Raw genomic sequence first — 27,429 nt, 5'->3', positions numbered from 1 at the left:
CACATGGGTGATGCAGGACCATGGATAGCTGTACTTGGCACCCTACAGAGGTGGGGGGCGGGGGCACAGGGCCATGCTTAAAGGAGAGGCCTACACTACAGAAAGCGCCCTGTCCTAATGACACCCACAACCCTCCTCCCCCACCCAGACACCTCCACTGCGCATAAAGATAGCAGAATGTGCTGATACTCACCCCCTTGTGTCTGCTGTGATGTCCTCAAGCGCCCCTCCAAATCAGGGTAGGCCACCGCCAGGATCCGGGACATCAGGGGGGTCAGGGTACGACTGGCACCCCTCCTAGGTTAGGAGGCCATCCCCAGCAGTGACTCTGCGGTCTTCCTGGTTCCGCGGCGGATGTCCTCCCACCTCTTGCGGCAGTGGGTGCCCCGTCTGATGTGGACCACCAGGGCCCGGACTTCCTTGGCGATGGCACGCCAAATGTCGACTTTCTGTTGGGCGCTGACCTAGTTGACATGTACAGGGTGGGAATTGAAATTCCATCATTTTTCTGCATGTTAGATGTGAATGCCCCGCCCTCCCCAACTTTGCCATGTGGCACATGCTCTCATGTGTCGTGCGTTGCACTCCTCATTCGCTCCCCACCCCACCAACTTACATCCACCCCACTCCACACAGGCATAGCCCATTGAATGTGCACCCAGTGTACTTACCTGTTGGTCTGGAGGACCGTAGAGTAACGCATACTGGGGGAGGACCCCATCCACAAGTTTCTCCAACTCTTCAGACGTGAAGGCAGGGGCCCTTTCCCCAGTCGCAGCAGCCATTGTCACTTCCAGACCGAGGTCACAGCAGCACTTGCAGTATAGGTCCTCTCCTGTGGAAGATCAGGTCTCGAGTGATTAATCAGATAGAAAATGGCGGTCACGCCCGCGGCGGTGCGTACCGCGACCGCCGGCGCACCTCGTCATTGGCTCCTGAAATCCATAGGCTTCAATGTTAACCAATGCGGCTTTGTACAGCGGTCTTCGACCGCCTACCGCCACGGTGTGCCACGCCAGCGCATTGACCTCACCTCCCATTGTCCCACTTCACAGGTCAGGCAGCCGCCATTTCAAGGGCCCACATGGCTTAATTTCAACTGCGTCACACAGGCCTAGGCCTTGCATTGCCACACATACACGCCTTTCAATACATAGATAACCGTGTGCTATGCAAGCTGTGGTGAACGTACCTGTGATTTGCTTGACTCTGTACTCCATGTTGTCCTTCCTAGGCACCGTCCGCTGGGACTTGCGAGGAGAAGGATGAATCCTCGCGTGTACCGACCGCTGGTGGACCTGTCGACAATGGAAGAACGCCATATTATACTACGATACCTACTTGACCGAGCCACTATACATGAACTGTGTGCCCAGCTGGAGCCAGCCCTGATGTCCCCCATCCGCCAACCCACAGGGATTCCCCCTTTGGTGCAGGTTCTGTCAGTACTCCATTTCCTTGCAAGTGGTTCATTCCAAACAACAGTGGCCATGTCATCTGGGATGTCTCAGCCTATGTTTTCTAAGGTTTTGTCAAGAGTGTTGTCCGCCCTGACGAAATACATGAGAGCTACATTGTATTCCCAGAGGAGGTTGATTTGGCCACTGTGAAGGGTGATTTCTATGCCCTTGGACATATCCCCAACATCATTGGTGCCATTGATGGGACCCATGTGGCCTTAGTCCCCCCAAAAGACGATGAGCAGGTGTACAGAAACAGGAAAAATTACCATTCTATGAATGTGCAGGTGGTCTGTTTGGCTGACCAGTACATCTCCCATGTAAATGCCAAGTTCCCTGGGTCAGTGCATGACGCGTATGTTATGCGTAATAGCAGCATCCCATATGTGATGGAACAGCTACAGAGACACCGTGTGTGGCTAATTGGTGACTCTGGTTACCCCAACCTGCCTTGGCTATTGACCCCAGTGAGGAATCCCCGGACCAGGGCAGAGGAACGGTACAATGAGGCCCATGGGCGAACTAGGAGGATCATAGAAAGGACCTTCGGCCTCCTGAAGGCCAGGTTTAGGTGCCTGCATATGACAGGTGGATCCCTGATGTACTCACCAAAGAAGGTGTGCCAGATCATCGTGGCCTGCTGTATGCTTCACAATCTGGCATTGCGACGTCAGGTGCCCATCCTGCAGGAGGATGGTCTAGATGGTGGTGTTGTAGCAGCTGTGGAGCCTGGGGAGAGTGAAGAGGAGGAAGACGACGGGGAAGACACAGACAACAGGGACACAGTTATCCAACAGTATTTTCAGTAGCACACAGGTAGGAATCACCCACGCCATTTAACATTTCCTGAAAGCCTCCTGCATCTTTACTTTTTCTATTTCCCCCCAGTTCTTTTAAACTGATGTTTTATTTTCCCTTCCCTTTTCAGTGCTGTATGACCCACTGCGTGACTTCTGCTTGGTTAGCCCATGGACTAATGCTTATTGACATCGGTATGTTTTCATCACAAAGTTGACTGAACATCATTGAACAGTAATGTGTTATACATTTGTAAATAATACAGGCTGACTCCTGAATGATTTCAGTGCAATGAGTGATTTATTTTTAGTGCTAGATATTGGTACATGATATGAAAACGGTGATGGGTGGGGGTGGAGTAATGTCCATGGCAGAGTCCAGTTCTCGGTCTCACAGGTGCATTGTCCATATGCCAGTGGAAGGATGGAGCAGGGGCATTTCAAGGTTGGACAGGATGACGATGTGGGACAGTGGAATGACATCCGGGGGGATCTTAGGCTGGCGGGGGTGTTGGCATCCTACTCTGTCTTCCTGTGAGATCTCAGGGTCCTCTTGCGGGGTTGTTGTTCTTCAGCAGGAGGTGGGGTTCTGGTGGCCTGTCGTTGTGGGGTTCCCTGGGCCTGTCCTCCCCCCCCCTGTCGCACAGCAGCCCTCCCAGTTGCCCTGTTTCCCCGGGCCTCTGTCCCCTGGACGGTGTGCCCACTACCACTGCCCCTAGGTCCCTGTTGTTGTTGGGGTGTTGGGTCAGCCTGGGTGCCCTGTAGTGGCGGACACACCGCTGATTGACCTGTCCTGGAGACAGAGGCATGAGCCCGCTGGGTGGGAGCTGTGCTGGTGTTCCCAGAGGGGGTTGGGTCTGCTGTGGCCTGGGTCTGTGTGTGGGGAACCCACTGTCCAGAGGTCCCCGATGGTCCGGGCTGGTCATCAGGTTCAAGGTCGACAGAGCTGCTGTCCTCACTGGGTGCCTGTTCTGGGGGTGGGATGGACAAATCTGGACCCTCCGTGGCGGTGTGTTGGCGTTCGGGCCCTGCAGGGGTGAAATTGTGTGGTTATTGTTTTTGTGTGTGCCATGGCGTGAATTTTGAGTGCCCTTGTCCCCCAGTGCTGGCATTCCCTTGTGGGAGGTGTTGTGAGGGTGGTTAGGGGGGGGTGTATGGGTATGTGCAATGGTCATGCTTTGGTGATGGGTGTCTATGGTTTGTGTTGGCATTCAGGGGTTGGTGTTGTTTAGGGTGGGTTGTGCTGGTGAGACATTGGCAGGGAGGATGTGTGCTGGGGGTTTGAGATTGGGGTGAGGGTGTGGGTTGGCATGCTGGTGGTTGGGGTGAAGTAGTTGAGATTCGACTTACCAGAGTCCATTCCTCCGTGTACTCCAGCGAGGCCATCAGGATGCAGGATGTTTACTACCTCTTGCTCCCATGCTGTGAATTGGGGTGGAGTGGGTGGGGGTCCGCTGCCAGTCTTCTGCACAGTGATGTTGTGTCACAACACCATCGAGCGCACCTTCCCCCATAGGTCGTTCCATCGCTTTCGGATGTCTTCCCGATTTCTGGGATGCTGTCCCACAGCGTTGACCCTGTCTGGAGTTTGTATGTGTATCAGGTGTGTGTATTTCAAATTGTCCAATGTGGCTGTGTTTTGGAGTTGTGTGTATATTTTGAGCGCGGCGGTGTGTACCGCCAATGGAATACCGCGGTTGAAAGACCGCCGCGTGGATTCGTGGGTCAGAATGGCATGGGCGTGTTTGTGTTGGCGTGGCGGTGGAGGTTTGGTCATCTCCAGTTTATCGCTGCCCGCTGATGAGGCGGCCTTCCATGGATGTCGGGTTTTTGGCGGTTTCACAGTTGGTGGTCAGAATGACGTGGCGGTTTACCGCGGCGGTAGAATGGGGGACTTCTGACCGGCGGTAAGGGCCTTTTACCGCCGAGGTCAGAATGACCCCCTGTGACTTTTCACTCCCCAGGATTGAACAGTGGGCAATCCACCCACTGTAGAGACTTGTGAGACTGTGGCTTTGCACTCCCCAGGATTGAACAGTGGGCAACCCACCCACTGTAGAGACTTGTGAGACTGTGGCTTTGCACTCCCCAGGATTGAACAGTGGGCCACCCACCCACTGTAGTGACTTGAGAGACTGTGGCTTTGCACTCCCCAGGATTGACAGTGGGCAACCCACCCACTGTATAGACTTGAGAGAATGTAGCTTTGCACTCCCCAGGATTGAACAGTGGGCAACCCACCCATTGTAGAGACTTGGGAGACTGTGGCTTTGCACTCCCCAGGATTGAACAGTGGGCATGTGGCCCCCTCGTGGATTTGGCGTTGTGCACTCAAGCGGCTGATGTGCCCCCCTTTCCCTCCCCCTGAGATGCCTGTTTACTTGCTCTCTGATACCCCTGCAGTGTTCTCTCCGTCATGGTCGGGGATCTTGTGTGGGCCTCGCCCATACCGTGTGGCCCCAGTGTTCCACGTACTTTCTTTGTGCAGTACCTGGTCTACTATGCCTGGTATTTCTTTTGTACATGGTGTATATATATATTTCTGCCTTCTTGTTTTTAATATATTCCGATGGTTACACTCATTTTCTTTGGTCTTTGCATTCTTCTGGGGGGGGGGGTTTGGGGGGTGTAACTGTGATGTATTGATATGCATTAGTGTGTGTGTTGTGGTGGGTGACGGTGGGGGTGTTCCGTGTGTGTGTTCCTGTTTTTTGCCTCCCCCCTCCCCTGTGTCGTAGGTGCAGTACCCACGTGGTCTTCGCCGCCGGCGTTCGTCCTCCTGGTAGAGCAGCAGGAAGACTATCGCAGGTAGAATTTGGAGTTCCGGTTCCATGGTGTCCTTGTTCCTCATGGAGTGTGTAGAGGTGAGCGTTTTCCCTTCGAAATTCCTGGTTCCGCCGTGTTTTTATCCGCGGTGAATCCGCCCTGGAAAAGGTGGCAGATTTGTCTGTAAAAATAGAGTGGGCGGTACATTGTCTCCCGCCTGTCTGTTGGCGGTGACCGCCGCGCTGTTTGTTTGTACCGCCGTGGCGGTCTGAGTGTTAAAGTGGCTGTCTTTGTTGGCGGTTTCCACCACGGTCGTAATTGCAATTTATTTACCGCCGGCCTGTTGGCGGTCTTACCGCCGCTTTAACACCGTCCGCCAGGGTTGTAATGACCACCATAGTCTTTTACATGCTACAAGTTTTCATCCCCAAAGTTTAATGAAAAGCATACCATATGGTGAATTTTTGAGAGTTAGACAAAACTGTTCAGAGAGCAGCACAATGATAGAACAATGTGAGGAAGTTAAACATTGCTTTTTAAAAAAGAGGATATAATCATAATGATATCAGAATGGGTATGGTAAAAGCACAAAATACATGTAGAGAACATACTTTAGTAAAGAAAGCGTCAAAGAGATTGCAGACTAATGATGATCAAGAAATAAAAATGATAATGTCATATGACAAAGAACACAATGAAATTTTGAAGATTCTGAAAAAACAATGGAATTTAGTATATAATGACTCAGACATTGGACCCTTGGTGGGGACAGGACCAAAGGTTAGTTATAAGAGGGCACCTGCCATTAAGGATCAATTGGTGAGAAGTCATTTTGTTGAACAAGCACCACAAACTTGGCTAAAGAAAGAGGACACAGGATTTTTTAACTGTTTGAAATACAAAGCCTGTCAAATTGGCGAGCATAAAAAAATAGTTAAGGATACTATGGGCCAAATTTTTAAGATCAATCAGAAAATAACCAGTGAGAAGACCTTTGTGGTATATGTATTGAAATGTGGATGTGGTCTAAAGTATGTAGGCAGTACGATTTGCAAATTGGAGAAACGTATATTAGAACACATCAGAGCAGTAAACAATAACGATTTGAGCTATGCAATGGTAAAAATCACAGAAATTGCGAGGAAAAACATTGGAAACAGATGCGATATTTCGGAGTAGCACATGTCCCCTAAAATGAAAGAGGGGGCAATAGAACTTTGAAATTTCGTCATTTGGAAACAAGATATATTTCTCTCCATTTGGGTTGAACACTGATGAAGAACTTTTTGTACATTTATGAGAAAACAATTTGAACTACCATTATAAACAGGTGAATAGATTTTAAGATAATGTCTTATGAATGAATGTTGACTAACAATGTATATGATATAATAAGACATAATACATACAAATAATGAACATCATGCCTATGAGAATGAAAATCATTGTTTTTAATTTCACATTGGTTAATTTTGGGAACAACAACGTCGTCCATCCAAACATTTATTTAGTAATATGTTATTAAGAATACTGGATATCACGTAATTTACAATGGGGGAGTTATAACATCGCAGGTTAATTGTTATGTAATATGGTTTATGGTGGAAAAGCATGAAATCAGTGATAGTTGGATAAGATGCTAGTAATGAGACATGGTTGTCTATACATCATTAGATAAATGTTCAATTGATTTTATGTTGTTGTTGTTTAACAACACACTATATATAAAAACAATAATTTGTATATCAGAGATGCAATTCTGAGAATATCCACAACTTGTATTAACTTGACTGTATGACAATATATAGCATAAATAGGGCTAATGGATGAAGATCATAAATGGTATTACGATATCACAAGATAGATACAGCATGTAATATAATGGATTAAGGAATAGAAGGAAAATTATAGATCAATGATAACTATTTACAAACTACATGTCCCAGAATGCAATAGTATAGGGATTTGATAAAGGGACTATATAAATGTGGTGGAAGGAAATGTTGGTTACCTGTGATCAAGACCTGTTTAAGGTTGAAATGCGTTGGGTGGTGGAAGCACTGTTTATGAAATGATTAAAAGCTGGAATAAGAACTTCCTTGAGTGCGATAATTCATTTTGGTGAGAAAAAAAAAAAAAAAATATATATATATATATATATATATATATATATATATATGTATATATATATATGTGTGTATGTCTAATGATTTTATTAAAAATGTAATTTTTCATTTTACAGAGGGGGAGATGCACGATTCAGAACTGAACCTTTCTGGTTCCCAGAGCCCTCTGTATCAGTGTGATATAATTACTAGGGTAGATTGTAATGAAAAGCATGGTTTAGAATGTGGAAGTTTACTTGTACATGCAGAGGAACAAAGATGTGATATTTACAACTCCCTTTGTGGTGTAGTGCTTGTGCTGCTTAACCCCTGGTGAAGGTGGTTTCCTTCCACCACTATGTGGGTAGTGCTTTTAGCACCTCTCCTGGTCCAACAAGACCGCAATCTGTGAGACGGCCCTATGACATGGCGCACACACATGATCCGTGTTCGCCTATGTCAAAAAATCAGCATTAGGGATGCAGAAACTGTAGAACTGGGCACTCAGTTCAGGTGTACACGTCTTTAACCATGCACAGGACTTTTGCATCCCAACACACACTGAATACATATTTTTCTGAGCCATTTCCCCCAATACATTTTAGCAAATTTTGCTAAATCTGCCAGAATTTATCAGGGAAAAAGTGTGAGGATGTGATAATTATCACACAACACATTATTCTCATCCAAGTACAAACTCCTGTATAGGAATCAGAATTCAGCCCTTTACTCCTAATGAAGGCCTAAGTGTTTACAGATGTGCAGTAATGAAACATTGCAATTATAAACCCAAAATCATAAACGTGCTAAACTTTCTTTTGATCTGTTACATTTATGGTCAAAACCATAATAAGTAGCATTAATTCGTGCATCACACCCTAAAATTAAAAGAAGTATCTGATTAGCCACTTTAAATTAATGTAGCTACTACATGTTTTCCTTTAAAGCATTCATATCCCTACTTCCTGAAGAATGACTCTTGGTTGTTTTCCAAGCAGTATATTTTTTGCATTCCGTCAAATATAGGGATTTTTTTTTAAAATAATAACATTCCATAACTAAAAAAAAAAACACACACATGACTCTAATCATCCAAAACATAACTAGAAAGCATACATTTCTGATAAGATTTGTTGGTGAATATTCACCAATAATTCATTAAACTCTCAACACAGTGAAACAACACCACACGAATGCACTTTTGCGAAGCGTTATGATTTAAGGTGCAAACTGTTAAAATAATAACCCTCTCTTTTCCCTCCCCATTAAGTCTCTAATTTCACTGAAGGTTTAACAAAGCTTTGATTCACTGCCCGACATTTTAATTTAATTATTGGTTAAACTAAATTAGTTGTGTAACCTCATCTTGTTTTACTACAGTTTGAATCTCCCTAAATCCCTTACCTTTTGCTTTGTTTTTCTTCCAGCTTAGGGTTTAATTTAACTAAGTGTTCTGTCGCGCCTTTAGCAATTTCATTACAGACCACAGTGGGAAGCCGTATTTTCATATCAAAGGTCTAGCAAATGAACAAGCAAGAGGTGAAAAAGTCATTATCTTCATGTGTAGCCAGATATATTCCGCTAAATTAGGTGCACTTTGGACCAGTGAAAAAAGAGTACAATGGAAACATAAATCTGTGGTTTGATAATATGGCAAAGAAGCACTGTGAAAATTAGACAGGTCAGAAATGCGCAATTGTGCTAGATAATCAATTGATCTATTTATCTATGGTGACATCCACAGCCATTTTCACTCGAGAACACCATTATTTGTGCTCGGCACTGTTGCCACCTTTTTAAGGTTTGATTTAACATGACATCAAACTATCATCTATTAATATGCATTATCACAGAAGACCAGAGGACATATTAAGTTGGGTTGGCATTAGTTCATATCATATAATTTTTTTTTAACCAGGGTATAAATATAACGACAGACAGCAAAATAATAGCAAAGAGAGATTCACATATTGGCCCATATTTAACGGAAAATGTCGGAGCGCGACGCTGCGCCAAAATTGGCAGCACCACGCTTCGTCATTTTCACAACACAGAGATGCGCCAGATTTAGTTGAATACAGCCCACCCCTGTGTTGCACCGGTGCTGGCACTAAATTGAGCTGCCTAACGCCAACGCAGGCATCCTTGCACCATCCTGCAAGGTTGTCTTCATTGAGGGGTTTGATTGTTTATGTGTAGGAAGGTGTCCCTTCCTGCACATAAACAATCACTAAGGCAATTTGGCACTTCTGTGTGGGTTGCCGAATGCAGCCCACACAGAAATGGCAAAATGTCATTTTGAAATGATTGTTTATGTGCAGGATGGGACACCTTCCCGCACTTAAACAATCATATCTGGCATTTTGCTCTTTCCATGCGTGCTGAAGAATGCAGCATGCATAGAAAAAGCAAAAAAACAAGGAGGAATAAAAGTATTCCCCCTCGTTGAGCCTTGCTAATGCCACCCCTGGGGTGGCATTAGATTTTGGTGCTGCATCAGGTTTACGAAAACTTGTAAATTTGAGGCAGTGTCAAAATGCAACTGGTGTTGCTGTTGCACACCCACAGCAACACCCATTGCACGCCCCATCCACACAAAGGGCTGCATGTGAAGGGGCCGAATTTACAAGGTGGCATTCAACCACAAAAAATAACTTAACTCCAGCTTGCTAATATGGCACAGGACATTGCGCTACTGGAGCATCAGGACAAGTGATGCTCCGGTGGCGTTAGGCGCTCATAAATATGCCCCATTGTATGCTGATGAAAAACTTAGGGCCTGATTTAAGGAAAGTGGTGCTGCACCCAGTGCAGCACTACTTTCCTTGCATCCCTTAGTGCCCCCCATTGCCACCACATGTGCGTCATATCCAAGATATGGCACACCATGCCGGTAGTTAGGGATTTAGGGGCATATTTATAATGCCCTCGGGCCACCTGGTGACACATTAACATCATTATTTTTTATGTTGATGTGGCCGAATGAGGTCGGAATCCCCGTGCGGTATTTCCCGAGTGGCGCAATATATGCATTGCACTCGGTAACCCTTTGCGCTTCATTATGCCTGCGCCAGGCATAATGTATGCAAAGGGGGCGTTCCCCTGTTAGGGGGGCAGAAAAAATGACGCTAGGAAATCTATGAGATGTCCTAGGTCCATTTTTTATTGCACTTTTAATGCCTGCTCAGAGCAGGTGTTAAAAGGGGGCTCCCATTCTGTAGAATGGGCCCCTTTGTACTCTGCAGGAGTAGCACCAACAGTTTGGCGGTACTCCTGCAAAGTACATCAATAGCATCAAAAATAATGACGCTATTGCCTACTACCCTGTGCCATGGTGCACCATATTTTAAATACAGTGCACATATGGTGGTGGTAGGGGGGTGCCAAGGGGCGCAGGGAAAGTGGCAGTGCATAAATCCGCCCCTTAGAGTCAATATTCTTGACACTAGTTCAGAGTGTTGCAGGATTAGCATAAAAAATGTTGACGCTAATCCTGTAAACAATGGTGTGCCTCCTTTTAATGCCTGCTCTGAGCAGGCGTTAAAAGTGCCAAAAATATGTTGCATCCCTTACATTTCTTTGCAACATTTTTTTCGGCCCCCTAACAGAGGACGGCCTTCTTTTCATACATTACACCTGGTGCAGTCATAATGTACCTTAAAGGGTTACAAAGTGGCACAATGCTTGCATTGGTTCACTTTGTAAATTTGGCGCTGCTCTTTTGACCTCGTTGGGCCAAATTGGTGTAAAAAAAAGTTATGATAATGTACTGCAAGAGGTGCTAGGGGCTCTTAAATCTGCCCGTTAGCACATAGGGGGTCATTCTGACCTCGGCGGTAAAAGGTGCTTACCGCCGGCCAGAAGGCCGCCATAACACCGCCGCGGCCGCGGTAAACTGCCACGGTCATTCTGAGCCGCAACTGCCAAACCGCCGAAAACCCGACATCCTCAAAAATCCGCCACACCAAAGGTCAGCGAAAAAATGGCGCTGACCAAACCTCCACCGTCACGCCAACAGAAATACGCCCATACCATTCCGACCCACAAATCCACGCGGCGGTCTTTCAAACGCGGTATTCCATTGGCGGTACACACCGCCGCGGTCAAAATACACACACACATAGAAAACTCAGCCACATTGGTTAGTTCGAAATACACACACCTGATACACATACTAACACCACTCCCACACACCCAACACAATATAAAACACACACCCACATCACCCACAAGCCCCTACGACCCGAAATCATTGACGAAGGCTAGAGACAGAGCACAGAATAGAGAATCCCACAACACAGAGGCACACAACACCATCACCCACACAGAATCCACGCACCAAACACCACACACCACCACACGCACCCCACTCATCACCACAAACGCCACCCCACACCTCAAGCACACCACCCCATGGCACCCCAAAGACACCCCAGGTTCAGTGACGCCGAACTCAGGGTCATGGTGGAGGAAATAGTCCGTGTAGAGCCCCAGCTCTTCGGGGCACAGGTGCAGCACACCACAATTGCCAGGAAGATGGAGCTATGGCAAAGGATAGTGGACAGGGTTAACGCAGTGGGACAGCATCCACGCAATCGGGAGGACATCAGGAAGAGATGGAACGACCTACGGGGGAAGGTGCGTTCCATGGTATCAAGGCACAACATTGCGGTGCAGAAGACTGGCGGCGGACCCCCACCTACTCCCCCAGAATTTACCGCGTGGGAGGAGGAAGTCTTGCACATCCTGCATCCTGAGGGCCTCGCAGGAGTAGGTGGAGGAATGGACTCTGGTAAGGCAAATCTTCACTACTGCTTCCCACCCCCACCCCACCTGCATGCCAAATCATACCCCCACCTTCACCCCCTCTCCCATCACACGAACCCCTAGCAAAAGGCTCACCATCAGAACCCACCCATCCCAACACCAAGCCCTGCATGCGACCCCAAAGCATGGACACCCATCACCAAAGCATGCCCACTGCACACACACATCACCCCCACAAGCCACCCTCACAAAAGCCCCCACAAGGAAATGCCTGCACATGGGTACACGAACACCCACCCATCACACGAAATGCCACACACAGAAGCAATAACCATACCTTTATACCCCTGCAGGACCCGAACGCCACCACACCTCCATGGAGGGTCCAGAGATGTCCATCCCACCCCCAGAAGAGGCCCCCAGCGATGACAGCTGCTCTGGCTCCCTGGAGCCAGACGACCAGCCAGGCCCATCGAGGACCTCTGGACAGTCGGTTCCCCACAGACAGCCACAGGCTACACCAGACCCAACCCCCTCTGGGAACACCAGCACAGCTCCCACCCAGCGGGCCCATGCCTCTGTCTCCAGGGCACGTAAATCAGTGGTGTGTCCACCACTACAGGACACCCAGGTTGACCCACCACCCCAACAACAACAGGGACCTGGGGGCAGTGGTAGTGGGCACACCGTCCAGGGGACAGAGGCCCAGGAACACAGGGGAACTGGGAGGGCTGCTGTGCGACAGGGGGGGGACAGGCCCGGGAACCGACTCTCCAAGAGGCCCTCTCCTCCATCATGGGAGCATACCACCGCTCCCAGGAGACGATGGCGACGGTACTGGCCCGGTTCCAGGAGATCCAGAAACTGCAGGAGGAACGGTACATGGGGTTCAGGGAGGAACTGAGGAACATCGGTTCCGCAATGGGGACCATCGTCCTGGCCCTTACCCAGATCGTCACCACATTGCGGGACCATGTGGCACCCCAAAGGGCCCCTGTCACTAGCCCAGGCCAGGAACAGCCTACCACCTCCGCCGGCGCTAGTGGACAGGAGGCCCCCACACAACGACAGGCCACCAGAACCCCACCTCCTGCAGAAGAAGAACCACCCCGCAAGCGGAACCTGAGATCTCACAAGAAGACAGAGTAGGATTGCAAGACCCCCGCCAGCCTAAGATACCCCCTGATGTAATCCCACTGTCACACATTGTCACCCTGTCCAACCTTGAACTGCCCCTGCTCCATCCTTCCACAGGCATATGGACAATGCACCTGTGCGACTGAGAACTGGACTCTGCCATGGACATTACTCCACCCCCACCCATCCCCGCTTCCCAATCATTTACCCATATGTAGCACTTAAAATAAATCACTTATTCCACTTAAATAAACAGGAGTCTGCTTGTATTCTTAACAAATGTATTACACATAACGGTTCAATAATGTCCAGTTACTTTGTGATGACACATACCAATTTCAATAAGCTTTAGTCCATGGGCAAACAAAGCTGAAGTCAGGCAGTGGGTCATACAGCTCTGAAAAGGGAAGGGAAAGTCACAAATCAGTTAACAGGAACTGGGGGGAAAAACAGACAGTGGAGACGCATGAGGCCTCAAGTAAATGTAAATTGGGGTGGCTGTTTCTTACCTGTGTGCTACTGAAAGTATTGTTGTATGACTGTATCCCTGTTGTCCGTGTCGTCCCTGTCGTCTTCCTCCTCTTCACTCTCCACAGGCTCCACAGCTGCAACAACACCACCATCTGGACCATCCTCCTGCAGAAAAGGCACCTGGCATCGCAATGCAAGATTGTGAAGCATACAGCAGGCCACGATGATCTGGCACACCTTCTTTGGTGAGTAACTGAGGGATCCCCCTGTCATATGCAGGCACCTAAACCTGGCCTTCAGGACCCCGAAGGTCCTTTCTATGATCCTCCTAGATCGCCCATGGGCCTCATTATACCGTTCCTCTGCCCTGGTCCGGGGATTCCTCACTGGGGTCAGTAGCCACGACAGGTTGGGGTAACCAGAGTCACCAATTAGCCACACACGGTGTCTCTGTAGCTGTTCCATCACATAAGGGATGCTGCTATTTCGCATGACATACGCGTCATGCACTGACCCAGGGAACTTGGCATTTACATGGGAGATGTACTGGTCAGCCAAACAGACCACCTGGACATTCATCGAATGATAACTTTTTCTGTTTCGGTACACCTGCTCACTTTCTTTGGAGGGAACCAAAGCCACATGGGTCCCATCAATGGCACCAATGATGTTGGGGATATGTCCAAGGGTATAGAAATCACCCTTCACTGTAGCCAATTCGCCCACCTCAGGGAAAATAATGTAGCTCCGCATGTATTTCATCAGGGCAGACAACACTCTGGACAAAACCTTAGAAAACATAGGCTGAGACATCCCAGATGATATGGCCACTGTTGTCTGAAAAGACCCACTTGCCAAAAAATGGAGTACTGACAGAACCTGCACCAGAGGGGGAATCCCTGCGGGTTGGCGGATGGGGGACATCAGGTCTGGCTCCAGCTGGGCACATAGTTCATGTATAGTTGCTCTGTCAAGCCGGTATGTAAGTGTGATATGTCGTTCTTCCATTGTCGGCAGGTCCACCAGCGGTCGGTACACAGGAGGATTCATCCTTCTCCTCGCAAGCCCCAGCGGACAGTGCCTAGGAAGGACAACATGGAGCACAGAGTCAAGCAACCCACAGGTTAGTTCACACAGCTTGCACAGTACACGAATCGCTATGCATGGAACGGCTTATATGAGTGGCAATGCAAGGCCTAGGCCTGTGTGACGCAGTAGAAATCATGCCATGTGGGCCCTTGAAATGGCGGCTGCCTGACCTGTGAAGTGTGACAGTGGGATGTGAGGTCACTGCGCTGGCGTGGCACACCGTGGCGGTTGGCGGTCGAAGACCGCGGCGCAAAGCAGCATTGGTTAACATTGAACCCTATGGGTCTCAGGAGCCAATGACGATGTGCGCCGGCGGTCGCGGTACGCACCACCGCGGTACGCACCGCCGCGGGCGTGGCTGCCATTTTCTATCTGATTAATCACTCAAGACCTGATCATCCACAGGAGAGGACCTATACTGCAAGTGCTGCTGTGACCTCGGTCTGGGAGATACAATGGCTGCTGCGACTGGGGAAGAATTGGAGAAACTTGTTGATGGGGTCCTCCCCCAGTATGCGCTACTCTACGGTCCTCCAGACCAACAGGTTAGTACACAGGGTGCACGTTGAATGGGCTATGCCTGTGTTGAGTGGGGTGTATGTAAGATGGTGGGGAGGGGAGCGAATGAGGAGTGCAACGCACGAAAGATGAGAGCATGTGCCACATGGTAAGGTTGGGGAGGGGGGGGCCACTCACATTGACCAGGCAGAAAACTGATGCGATTTCCTTTACCACCCTGTACATGTCACATAGGTCAGCGCCCATCAGAAGATCGACATTTGGTGTGCCATCGCCAAGGACGTCCGGGCCCTGGGGGTCCACAACAGACTGGGCACCCACTGCCGAAAGAGGTGGGAGGACATCCGCCGCGGGACCAGAAAGACCGTTGAGTCTCTGCTGGGGATGGCCTCCCAACGTAGGAGGGGTGCCAGCCGCCAATTGACCCCCCTGATGTCCCGGATCCTGGCGGTGGCCTACCCCGATTTGGATGGGCGTGTGAGGACATCACAGCAGACACAAGGGGGTGAGTATCATTCACATTCTGCTATCTTTGCGCGCAGTGAAGGTGTCTGGGTGGGGGAGGAGGGCTGTGGCTATCTCCAGGCCAGGGCGCATTCTGTAGGCTGGGCCCCTCCGTTAGACACGGCTCTGTGCCCCCGCCCCCCACCTCTGTAGGGTGCCAAGTACAGCTATCCATGGTCCGGCCTCACCCATGTGTGCATTTGTCGTCCATAGACCCGTAGGCCTAGTCACAATAACTGAGTTGTGTACCCCTATTGCGCGGCCTAGTTCAGGGGGCTTCTGTGTCTGTCCTCTCCGACAACGGTGTTGCCAATGCATGCACTCAACCTGCCTTCATTTCTCCCCCCCCCCATTTTCTTTGTCTTCCTGTTCATGTGTGCATTAGCATCATCAGGCGGAGGAGAAGTGGCATCGGCGCACGAGGGAGCTGCATCTCACATGGCCCCGGAGGGCCATACAACAGACTCTGAGTACACCAGTGAGACGGAGGGCGAGTGGAGCTCCACAACGGGGACCCGTGGAGACGTCAGCGACACCGACACGTCCTCGGAAGGGAGCTCCCTAGCGGTGGCGGCAACATCTGTGCCCACCGCCACAACAGGTACAGCTGCCACCCAGCGCACCAGCCCCGCCCTCCCAGCAGCCCCTCAGCCTTCGCTCCGTGCCTGCTCGCCCAGGAAGGCGGGCATCTCCTTCGCCCCAGGCACCTCAGGCCCTGCCCCAGTTACCCCTGCTGCCCTCAGTGAGGAGGTCATTGACCTCCTCAGGACACTCATTGTTGGGCAGTCTACCCTTTTGAATGCCATCCAGGGTGTAGAAAGGGAGGTGCATCGGAGCAATGCATACCTGGAGGGCATTCATTAGGGTCAGGCTGCCCATCAGCGATCGTTCAACGCTCTGGCCTCAGCACTGACGGCAGCCATTGTCCCTGTCTCCAGCCTCCCTCTTCTGACTCCCTCCACCCAGTCCCAGTCTCCTGTTCCTCTGCCTATCCCATCCACACCATCAGACCAGCCTGCACACACCTCTACACCCAAGGGCAGCTCATCCAGACATAAGCACCACAGATCCCACAAGCATTCACCCAAGCAACATCCAGATGCAGACATGCCAACAGTCACTACCACCTCTGTGTCCCCCACCTCCTCATCTCCCTCCTCCCTCCCTGTGACGTCTCCACTCACACCTGCATGCACACCACCATCAGCCAGTACTTCCATCACCAGCACACCCTCCATTACAGTCCGCACTCGTGCAGTCACCACCCCCACTGCCATTTACACGTCCCCTGTGTCCTCTCCCAGTGTGTCTGTCACCCCCTCTTCCAAAGCACACAAACGCAGGCAGCCACCCACCCAACAGCCATCCACCTCACGACAGCCTCCGTCACAAGCACCTGCACCCAAAGACAGCACACTTGACTCTCCTACAACCACATCCTCTTCCTCCACTCCCAAACCCACTACACCTACCCGTCCCTGTCCTTCCAAAGTCCTTTTCCTTTCGAACCTTGAGCTCGTTCCAATCACTGACCCACCCCCTCCATCTGGGAAGAGTAAAAAAAGCACCTCAGCCACCACCAGCCCTGCATCTACTGTGACCATAGTTCAGGGCTATTGGAGTCCACCAGATCCTAGGGCAGGAACATCGGCCAGCAGCAAGGGGACCGCCAGCCCCCCCCTGGGAAGAGGACAAAAAAGAAAAAGGCCCGGCGCGACAAGACTGAGACGGCTGCCACCAAGGACAGTAGCCTTGCCCCGTCACCTGCCACATCATCCAAGGGAGGCAAGGGCCACAGAGCTCCAGCGAAGGAGGGCAAGGGCAGCAGGGCGGAGAAGTCAGGCAGCAGGCGAGCTGCCCAGGAGGGCCCCACCAGCCCCATTCCGGGTGTGACGGACGACACCCACGGGCCCAGGACTCCATCACAGGAGGGCGCCACGACCGCAAGTTTGGATGGTGAATGAGCGGGAAGTCTTGCCCAGGTCTGGCTCCCTAGACACACAGGACAAGCACCGCTGAACAGGGCCCCGCCGGGAGGAGCACCGCTGAACAGGGCCCCACCGGGACAAGAACCGCTGAACAGGGCCCCGGCGGGACATGAACCGCACCGCTGGGCCCTTCTTCTCAAGCACCGCACCGCTGGGCCCTTCATCTCAAGCACCGCTCCGCTGGGCCCTTCCTGTCAAGCACCGCTCCGCTGGGCCCCGCCGTCTCAAGCACCGCTCCGCTGGGCCCTTCATCTCAAGCACCGCTCCGCTGGGCCCTTCCTGTCAAGCACCGCTCCGCTGGGCCCCGCCGTCTCAAGCACCGCTCCGCTGGGCCCTTCATCTCAAGCACCGCACCGCTGGACCCTTCCTGTCAAGCACCGCTCCGCTGGACCCTTCATCTCAAGCACCGCTCCGCTGGGCCCTTCCTGTCAAGCACCGCTCCGCTGGGCCCCGCCGTCTCAAGCACCGCTCCGCTGGGCCCTTCATCTCAAGCACCGCTCCGCTGGGCCCTTCCTGTCAAGCACCGCTCCGCTGGGCCCCGCCGTCTCAAGCACCGCTCCGCTGGGCCCTTCATCTCAAGCACAGCACCGCTGGGCCCTTCCTGTCGAGCACCGCTCCGCTGGGCCCCGCCGTCTCAAGCACCGCTCCGCTGGGCCCTTCATCTCAAGCACCGCTCCGCTGGGCCCTTCCTGTCAAGCACTGCTCCGCTGGGCCCTTCCTGTCAAGCACCGCTCTGCTGGGCCCCGCCGTCTCAAGCACCGCTCCGCTGGGCCCTTCATCTCAAGCACCGCTCCGCTGGGCCCTTCCTGTCAAGCACCGCTCCACTGGGCCCCGCCGTCTCAAGCACCGCTCCGCTGGGCCCTTCATCTCAAGCACCGCTCCGCTGGGCCCTTCCTGTCAAGCACTGCACCGCTGGGCCCTTCCTGTCAAGCACCGCTCCGCTGGGCCCCGCCGTCTCAAGCACAGCTCCGCTGGGCCTTTCATCTCAAGCACCGCTCCGCTGGGCCCTTCCTGTCAAGCACCGCTCCGCTGGGCCCTTCCTGTCAAGCACCGCTCCGCTGGGCCCTGCCGTCTCAAGCACCGCTCCGCTGGGCCCTTCCTGTCAAGCACTGCACCGCTGGGCCCTTCCTGTCAAGCACCCTCCGCTGGGCCCTTCCTGTCAAGCACCGCTCCGCTGGGCCCCGCCGTCTCAAGCACCGCTCCGCTGGGCCCTTCATCTCAAGCACCGCTCCGCTGGGCCCTTCCTGTCAAGCACCGCTCCGCTGGGCCCCGCCGTCTCAAGCACCGCTCCGCTGGGCCCTTCCTGTCAAGCACCGCTCCGCTGGGCCCCGCCGTCTCAAGCACCTCTCCGCTGGGCCCTTCATCTCAAGCACCGCTCCGCTGGGCCCTTCATCTCAAGCACCGCTGGCCCATTGACTGTGCCGGTTCTGTGTCGAGCAGGGCTTCAGGAAGCACTCTGGGCACCATGCTTCTTCCAATAACAGTGGAGTCGGTAATCCATCTGATGGACTGTGGCTTTGCACTCCCCAGGATGGTCCAGTGGGCAAGCCTCCCACTGTAGACACTTGAGAGACTGTGGCTTTGCACTCCCCAGGATGGTACAGTGGGCAAGCCTCCCACTGTAGGGACTTGTGAGACTGTGGCTTTGCACTCCCCAGGATGGGACAGTGGGCATGGAGGCCCCTCTTGGATCTGGCGTCGTGGACTCATGTGGCTGAGGTGCCCCCCCCTTCCCTTCCCCCTGAGGTGCCTGTAGTTTTATCATCTGATGCCCCTGCAGTGTTCTCTCCAATGGTATCTGGTCTCCTGTGTGGGCTTTGCCCATGTGTTTGGGCACATTGGCCCACGGACTATGGAACTTTGACGGAATGTGCAGGACTTTTTGCCTATGTATCTATTGTTGACTATGTTCATTCCTTATTTTTGTATCTTTTATATGGCATTTTTGCCATTCCTTCAATGGAGCTATTTATACATATATTTTATAGATCATTTAAATTGAGTCTTTGCATTATTCCGGGGGGTTTGTGTGGTGTCACTCTGACTTGTTGCTCAGCATTGGGGTGTAGGTATTTGTGGTGGGGGGGTGGGTGTATGGCGCATGTGTGTGCCCGTAAGCTTTCCTCCTCCCCCCTCGCCTGTGTCGTAGGTGCAGTACTCACCGTTGTCGTCTGCGCCGGCGTTCGTACTCCTGGTAGATGAGCAGGTAGACAATAGCTCGTAGGATGTGTAATTCGGGCTCCATGCTGTCCTCTTTCCTCGTGGAGTGTGTATAGGTGAGCGTTTTCCCGTTCGTAGTCTGTTTCCGCCGTGTTTTTATCGGCGGGGCTCCCGCCCCAGAGAAGGTGGCGGATTGGTGAGTTGTGATAGGGAGAGCGGTATATTGTCTGCCGCCTGCCTGTTGGCGGTGACCGCCGCGCTGTTTGTCGGTCCCGCCGTGGCGGTTGGAGTGTTAAAGTGGCGGCCTGTGTTGGCGGTTCCCGCCAGGGTTAGAATTCCATTTTTTTGACCGCCGGCCTGTTTGCGGGTTGGCCGCCGCTTTATCACCAAACGCCAGGGTCAGAATGACCTCCATAGAAGGCCATTCTTAACAAAAACTAACTCTTAAATAAGGTTGGTTTTAAACAAAACTGATTGTGACTATATTGCATTTTAATAAGAAATAGAGCACTCAGACACGATTTGAACATTTGTATATTAGGTGTATTGCATCTAGTTGTTACTCTCTGTGAGCAAACACATAAAAAATAGAGCATCATTCAGTTCGCTTTATTTTCATCCAGGGTTCAAAAATATTTATAGAATTGATTTGTTTGCACGCGTTTCTGGTACGCAGCAGCAAAATACCATTTGGTTAATTTTTACATGATTGTAAAAATTGCAAACTCATTTGCATCATTTTTGCTACTTTATGACAGGAAATGGAACAAAAGGTTCCAAAAAAAATCCTTCCTGCAAGAAACCAAACTAAAAATAACAGCACCTGGACAAAGGTAGGGCTCTGCTCAAAGACCTACCCAAGATTACTCTAAGGCTTTCACACATTTTTATATTAAATGTAGTAATAGTAGTAGCCTCTTTTATTTACATAATTTATGTGTTATTACTGTGACATGAAGCACCATACTTAAGCACGTTTTTATTATCAAATTTGTGAAAAATGAAGGCAAACATAACATTCTTTTAAGATAAACATCAAAGGCACCAGCCTCTTGTTTTGAAAGAGCCACTCCGACTAACACATCCACTCCTTACAGCGTTAACTTATTATATACGTTGTGAGTATTTTTGCTACAGTGCGGTCCAGCCCTGGTGTAAGGCTTGGCATGACATCATGCCGGTAAATATGTATATAGTGTGAGCATTGTTAGCACAATGGTGCAAGCCATGGTGTAAAGCTCGCAGTGGCATAAACTGGGTAACTCGTGACATCGTTATAACATTAGCAGAACTGCTGTTTTGGATCTTTGTGAGATGATGTAGCTTGTCCAAATCTATACATGCATTCACTCTATCGTTCATCTGTTGATACAGTTACACATTCTCCATGCCACATATAGGAATATACATTGTCTCACTCTTTCAAAATATAAAAGACTGAGAGCTGAGATACATTTTGTGCTCCATTTTATTCTCATTTAAGCAAAAAAATAGAACACAGGCCCAAATTTATGAAAAGTGGTGCTGCACCTGGTGCAGCGCTACTTTTCTTGTGCGCCTTAGCACCTCCCTAACGCTACCATGTTTGTGCCGCATTTAAAATGTGCTGTGCCATGGCGGTAGTCAGGAGGACTAGCATCATAGTTTGTTACTCTAGTCCAGCTCTTTGCAGGACTAGCATAAAAACTGTTGACGCTAATCCTGCAAAGCACCGAAAGGCCTATTAAACACAATCGGAGCTTCTTTTTAACACCTGCACTTAGCAGGCATTAAAATAGGCTGATTAAAATGGTGCAAAGGAAACTCATAGATTCCTTTGCGCCATTATTACGGCCCTCCTAGCACCAAAACGCCCCCCCTTGCATACATTATGCCTGGCGCATACACCATGTGGCCCAAGGGTTACATACAGGCACAATGCAAGCATTGCACCACTTTGTAAATATTAGCGTAAAACAAATGACGCTAATGTGGTGTTGGAATGGCACTAGTCCACCATAAATCTGGGCCTCAATTTCTTCAATTTTTTTAAAAGGATTATTGATCAACCATGATTTATATTTCAATCTATGTACTCATGCTTACGCTGGTGCAAATTTAAGTGGGATAGCGTATGTCCTGCTGTATATTATAAGGATACTGCAAATCATTGAGAATTTCCTTCTTCAGTTCATGGTACTCCAAGGTGATTGACAATATAATCATAGTGAGATAGAGAGGGTATTTTATTCCCTATAATACATGGTCACATCTCATCACCCTTCCCTAAAAACACATGCATCCTTGGTATCTTACCCTTTCAGATGAACGATGCAATATGATTGCAGACATGAAAAACAATTAGAGAAATCTGTTGGATGAAATGAAGCACAACAGGTTTTATGAAGAGCTGATGGGAGTGCCTAGGTGCTTGTTGCGAGCTGAGCCTCTGAGTTGAGTAGTGGTGACAGAAAACCTGCGGATTGACGCACACTTGCATCTTTCAAAATGGCCGATCAACCGACAGAGGAACAGATTGCAGAATTCAAAGAAGCGTTTTCCTTTTTCGTTAAAGACGGTGATTGTACGATAACAACAAAAGAATTGGGGACGGTAATGCGGTCACTTGGACAGAATCCAATGGAAGCAGAACTCCAGGATATGATCAATGAAGTAGATGCGGATAGCAATGGCACAATTGACTTTCCAGAGTTTCTTACAATGATGGCCAGGAAAATGAAAGATACAGACAGTGAAGAGGAAATGAGAGAATCATTCTGTGTATTCAACATGGATGGGAATGGCTACATCAGTGCTGCAGAGCTTCGTCATGTGATGACCCACCTGGGTGAGAAATTAACTGATGAAGAAGTTGATGTAATGATTAGGGAAGCAGATATTGATGGTGATGGGCAAGTACATTATGAAGAGCTTGTACAAATGATGACAGCAAAGTGAAGCTGTACAAAATGTCTTAATTTTCTTGTGCAAAATTGTTTATTTGCCTTTGTACTTATCTGTATAATGTTCCCCTACTGTCAAGAAAACACATGTCTAGTTAGAATTCATTTTCTTTCTTATCCCATCTTATTCACCACAAAAAGGATCTTAAGATGTGATGAAGTAACTGTTGCATGTGGCTTTTCCTGGATATCACCAAAGCCCTTTTGCACATCTAAAGCAATATTTGTCTTCTCAGACCATCTGAGTTGGTATCTGAAGTTGCATATAATCTACCATCTGTTGTACCTAAAGTTGGATTTCCTTAGGATGTATCTGCATTGTTGAAATGTAGAGTTTAGCTCTACATGAACTATGGACAGTCAACAATATGGATTGCAAGTCCCACTAAAAAAAACAAAAAAACTGGTGTATCATCCAGCCACTGGAACACTTTTCTCATCTATTCTTATTTTGTACTGCTGTCTGTACCAGAAACCCAAATTCTGATGTACTATGCTTTTTAAACTTTGTTTAGCCACTTCTTCCTTGCTTATGGCACAGTTTGCCTCAAATACATTCCAAGTTGTACATTTGTTTTCCAATAAAACAATTTATCCATAAAAAAAGAGTGCAAAAATAAACTTGCCATAAAAATCACTTTTCTTCCGATCCGAAAAAAATAATAAAATGGATTGGAAAGAAAATCCAGTTCTCATTTTTGTTGCTTAAAATGCAGTTGAACCTGCAGCCTGTGACAGTCTTGCAGGTTGGCTGCTGGCTGTAGTCATTATGACCTCATGACTCAACAGTAACAACTTATTACAGATGAACAGCTATGTCATTTTGTTACTCAAGGTAATTAGAGATGTCACAACTAAAGATGGCTTCAACACAGTGTTTAGCAACATGAAAGGATGATGGACGGAGTCCTGAAACTTTTCACCCACTCACCCCAGTCTCAGATCTGGATTTAATCCATCGTTCTTTTGCTCACCATGCTACCCCAGATTGTACCCAGCCATCAGCAAATCAGTCTTGACCCTGTTCCTTATGGAAACAGTTTACCCCGAAGTGCCAGGCCAGGTCCTACCTGGACCAGAAACGAGCATCCTGGGACCACTTTGAGGGTATCACCATTTATCAGCCTGGCTAGCTTGAATTCAATGACACAGTGAGCACGGGACACACGTCTGAACATACCATTCACACCAAGAGTGACTTTAGCAACACACAAGGATGATGGACGGGTTGCTGAAACTCACCCCCATTCATAGATCTGGGCTTAATCCATTGTTCTTTTGATCAGCATGCCACCCCAGTTTGGACCCAGCCATATGGAAATCAGTCTTGACTCTGTTCCTTATGGGAACAGTTCATCCAGAACTGCCAGGCCAGGTCCTCCCTGGATCAGAAACAATCCTCCTTAGACTGATTTCAGGGTATCACCCTTCATCAGCCAGGCTAGTTTGAATCCAGCGGTACAGTGAGCATGAGACCCATGTCTGGGCATACTGTTCCCACTAAGGGCAACTTTAGCAACACAAAAGGATGATGGACTGAGTGCTGAAACTTTTTAAACACTCACCACCAGTCACCAATCTGGGGTGAATCTTTTGCTCACCATGCCACCCCAGTTTGGATCCAGCCATATGGCAAATCAGTCTTGGCACTGTTCTTGATGGGAACAGTCCAGCCCGAACTGCCAGACCAGGTCCTCCTTGGAACAGAAACAAGCATTGCGGGACCGGTTTCAGAGTGTCACTCTTAATCATCCAGGTTAGCTTGAATCCAGTGGCACAGTGAGCACAGTACCCACGTCTGGGAAAACGCTTCCCACTAAGGGTGACTTTAGCAACACAAAAGGCAAGCGCAACGTCGTGCTAGGGGCTTGTAAATCTGCCCCTTGCTAACATATTCATGCTCACAACTTGAGATCAGACTGCCTTAACTTTCTCCCTACCTACCAACTTTTGGGCTATCACCTCTCACCCATGAGTCAACACAACAATGAGATCTCACTTGATGCCATTTGAACAGCATAATAACGTACCCCATCCCACAGTGAACAACCTTTCTCACTGGCACTCCTCTCTTCCTGCGTTACTAACTGATAACTTGTAAAGATGTTTAGATCGCAATCATCGTAGTGTATGCCTTGTGGCCTAGTCAACTAACACTAATCATTGTCTTGACACCTTCCTCCAAGTGTTACCACCTTCATAGCTATCGCTGCTAGGCAACATTGTAAAGCATTTCGGATAGATAGGCCACTCAGTTAAAGCAACTGTAAGTTTCAAACATGCCGCAAACTGACATAAATTAGAAGCACAATTCATAAAAGTATTCTCATTCCCTCAATTGCAAGCTTGTGTATTTAATCACAACCATTAATTTCTTACAACCACAATAGGCCTCATAGAAATATGCTCTCTGATGATCAGGTCGTTCAAAAATGTTAGTATTACCACCTTTTGTGGTTCTGGGTATTTTGAATTTCTTAGGAGAGTATATTTAAGTAACCGAGTTCAAATTGTAAGAGTAAAATCCAATTTCATCCTCACTCTATGTAAATTATGTACTGGCCCTATACCATGACTAATCAAATGAATTAGAATTGGGAAGAAATATTCCTCACTTGTGTTAGGCATGAGATTATCTGCTACTTGTAGCAGGCCTTCCGGGACACCCCTGGAGAAAGCACACGGACACGGTCGTGGGGTATTCACGTGGAGACTGCCTAGGCACGGCTCCATCTTTATTTTTATAAATTCTGTCCGTGCTCTGCCCTGGCGCTCAGAACAGGCAACAAAGTATTGGAGAGTCTGGATGGCTCTCTACATCCCTCCCATGTTTTACTTCACACAGAAGGAATAGGATCGTGGAGAAAGAAGGGAAAGGACCAGAGAAGAAAATCAATGACAGAAGGGGGGAGGAGAAGAAAGAACAAAACAAGAAACACAACTGTTAACGTGTCCACCGGATTGGTGAACACACAATTTTCACACTGTAGTCTTCTTGTTCAGCCCGATCTCTCAAGCAGCCCCCCCTTAGCTGACTCTCGACACCTTCGGGGTCTGGCACGTGGGTCGGGGGTGCTGGATTACAGTTCAGAACAATCTCGCTAGCAGACAAAATCCTTCAGCTGAGTGTTCGGTGCCAGATTGGAATATAGATGATACTTTTCACTTCGGGTGAGCGATCCCCCGTGGCTGGTATCACCAGAAGGCATGTCTCCTGTAGCAGGCACTGCTACCGGGACATTCGCTGTTCCTTCTTCTCTGCTTTTAGGTGTGCCTGTTGCTTCGTCTATCTCTCCTTCCTCTACGGACGGGGTAGAGACTCCTGCTCTCTTAAAGTGTGATGCGTTCCTGGTTACCCTCTGCCTTCCTCAGGCTGCAGTTATCATGGCACCTCGAATGCCTATGATCTCCCACGCTTCGGGCTCAAACGGTGTTTGGAACTTTCCTCTGGGCCGGTGACTCTTCACTACCACTCGGTCACCTTCCTGAAGGTCGTGATGCCTGGTTCGCCGTCTCTCACTGCCTTTTGATTAGTGAGTTCTCGGCATCGCTGGGTGGCTTCTGCATCCAGCTCCGGTGACTTCCAGTTAGGACCAGCCGGGATACAGTCTTGTGATGGAACTTTGAACATTAAGCTGCGGGTGCACACCCCGTGGTACTGTGGGGTGTCTGGCAATAGGCACTTAGGAATTGCTGCAGGCATTGTTCCCCCTCTCACCTTTGCTCCACACCTATCCGGAGGCACGATTAAGAGTTCTCATGAACCTTTCTACATCATCGTTAGCCTGAGGTCAGTACGGCATGATCTTGTGGTGACATATGGCCAGGCCATTCAGGTAGGACCTGAACTCTTCTCCATGAAAAGGCGGCCCATTGTCTGTCCTCATCTCGTCACAAAGCCCAAACATCGCAAATGTCCTTTGAAGCACTGGACGTACGTTTTCAAATGAGGTGGATGGTACAATCTCGATAACAGGAAATTTGGTGTAGGCGTCCATGAGGACGACAGTCAGCCGCCCGTCCGGGAAGCTTTCGAAGTCCATACTCAACTTCGCCCATGGCTTCTGACTGGGGGGGTTCAGTGATTATTGGGCAGCTGGGTGGTTCTCCAGATGTGATGACGCATGAATGACCCTTCCCAACCCTGTTGTCAACTTGGCTGTCCATGCCAGGGAACCACACCTTGGCGTGCAACCGAGCCTTCGTTTTAGCCGCACCTTGGTGTCCTTGGTGGGCTAACTCTACTACTCGAGTCCACAAGCTCATGGGGAGTACGATTCTTCTTCCCCGAAGAATCAGGCCTTTGCTGACCGTAGTTAGCTCATCACGCACCCTCCACATCCCTTGCATAGCCATCTTGTCTCTGTGGTTGGACATCTTTGTCTTCTCCAGAAAGTGCCTCCATCATCTGTTTTCTAATGCTTCTTTGACCTGATTAAGCACGGCATCAGCCTTGGTGGCTTTCACAATGTCTGCTACGACAAGGGCATTGGGACAGGCGGCTTGCACGACCATGCTCACAAAGATTTTGGTGCTTTCCTCATCTTGATCCTGTGATTCATCCGATGTTTTGGGCGACGGATGTCGGGACAAGTAATTTGCCGGGTTGTTCACCCCCGGTTTGTAGATGACAGTGAACCGGTATGGTTGGAGTAGGACAGCCCATTGTTCGATTATGGGAGGCGCTTGGCGCAGGCTTCCTGCGAATAGCGAGACCAAGGGCT

At 49.4% G+C, this 27,429-nt stretch overlaps 1 protein-coding gene across 1 annotated transcript; it reads left to right on the top strand.

Moving 5' to 3' along the window:
- Positions 1–22,224: 22,224 nt before the first annotated feature.
- Positions 22,225–22,747, top strand: LOC138260810 (calmodulin-1-like). The gene has a single exon (XM_069209248.1). The coding sequence runs from the start codon at positions 22,251–22,253 to the stop codon at positions 22,698–22,700; it is 450 nt and encodes a 149-aa protein (XP_069065349.1). The 5' UTR covers positions 22,225–22,250; the 3' UTR covers positions 22,701–22,747.
- The last annotated feature ends 4,682 nt before the right edge of the window (positions 22,748–27,429 follow it).

The sequence above is a fragment of the Pleurodeles waltl genome, chromosome 10 (genome assembly GCF_031143425.1).
Source record: "Pleurodeles waltl isolate 20211129_DDA chromosome 10, aPleWal1.hap1.20221129, whole genome shotgun sequence".
Taxonomy (NCBI): Eukaryota; Metazoa; Chordata; class Amphibia; order Caudata; family Salamandridae; genus Pleurodeles; species Pleurodeles waltl.
This window is presented reverse-complemented; position numbering and strand designations above follow the sequence as displayed.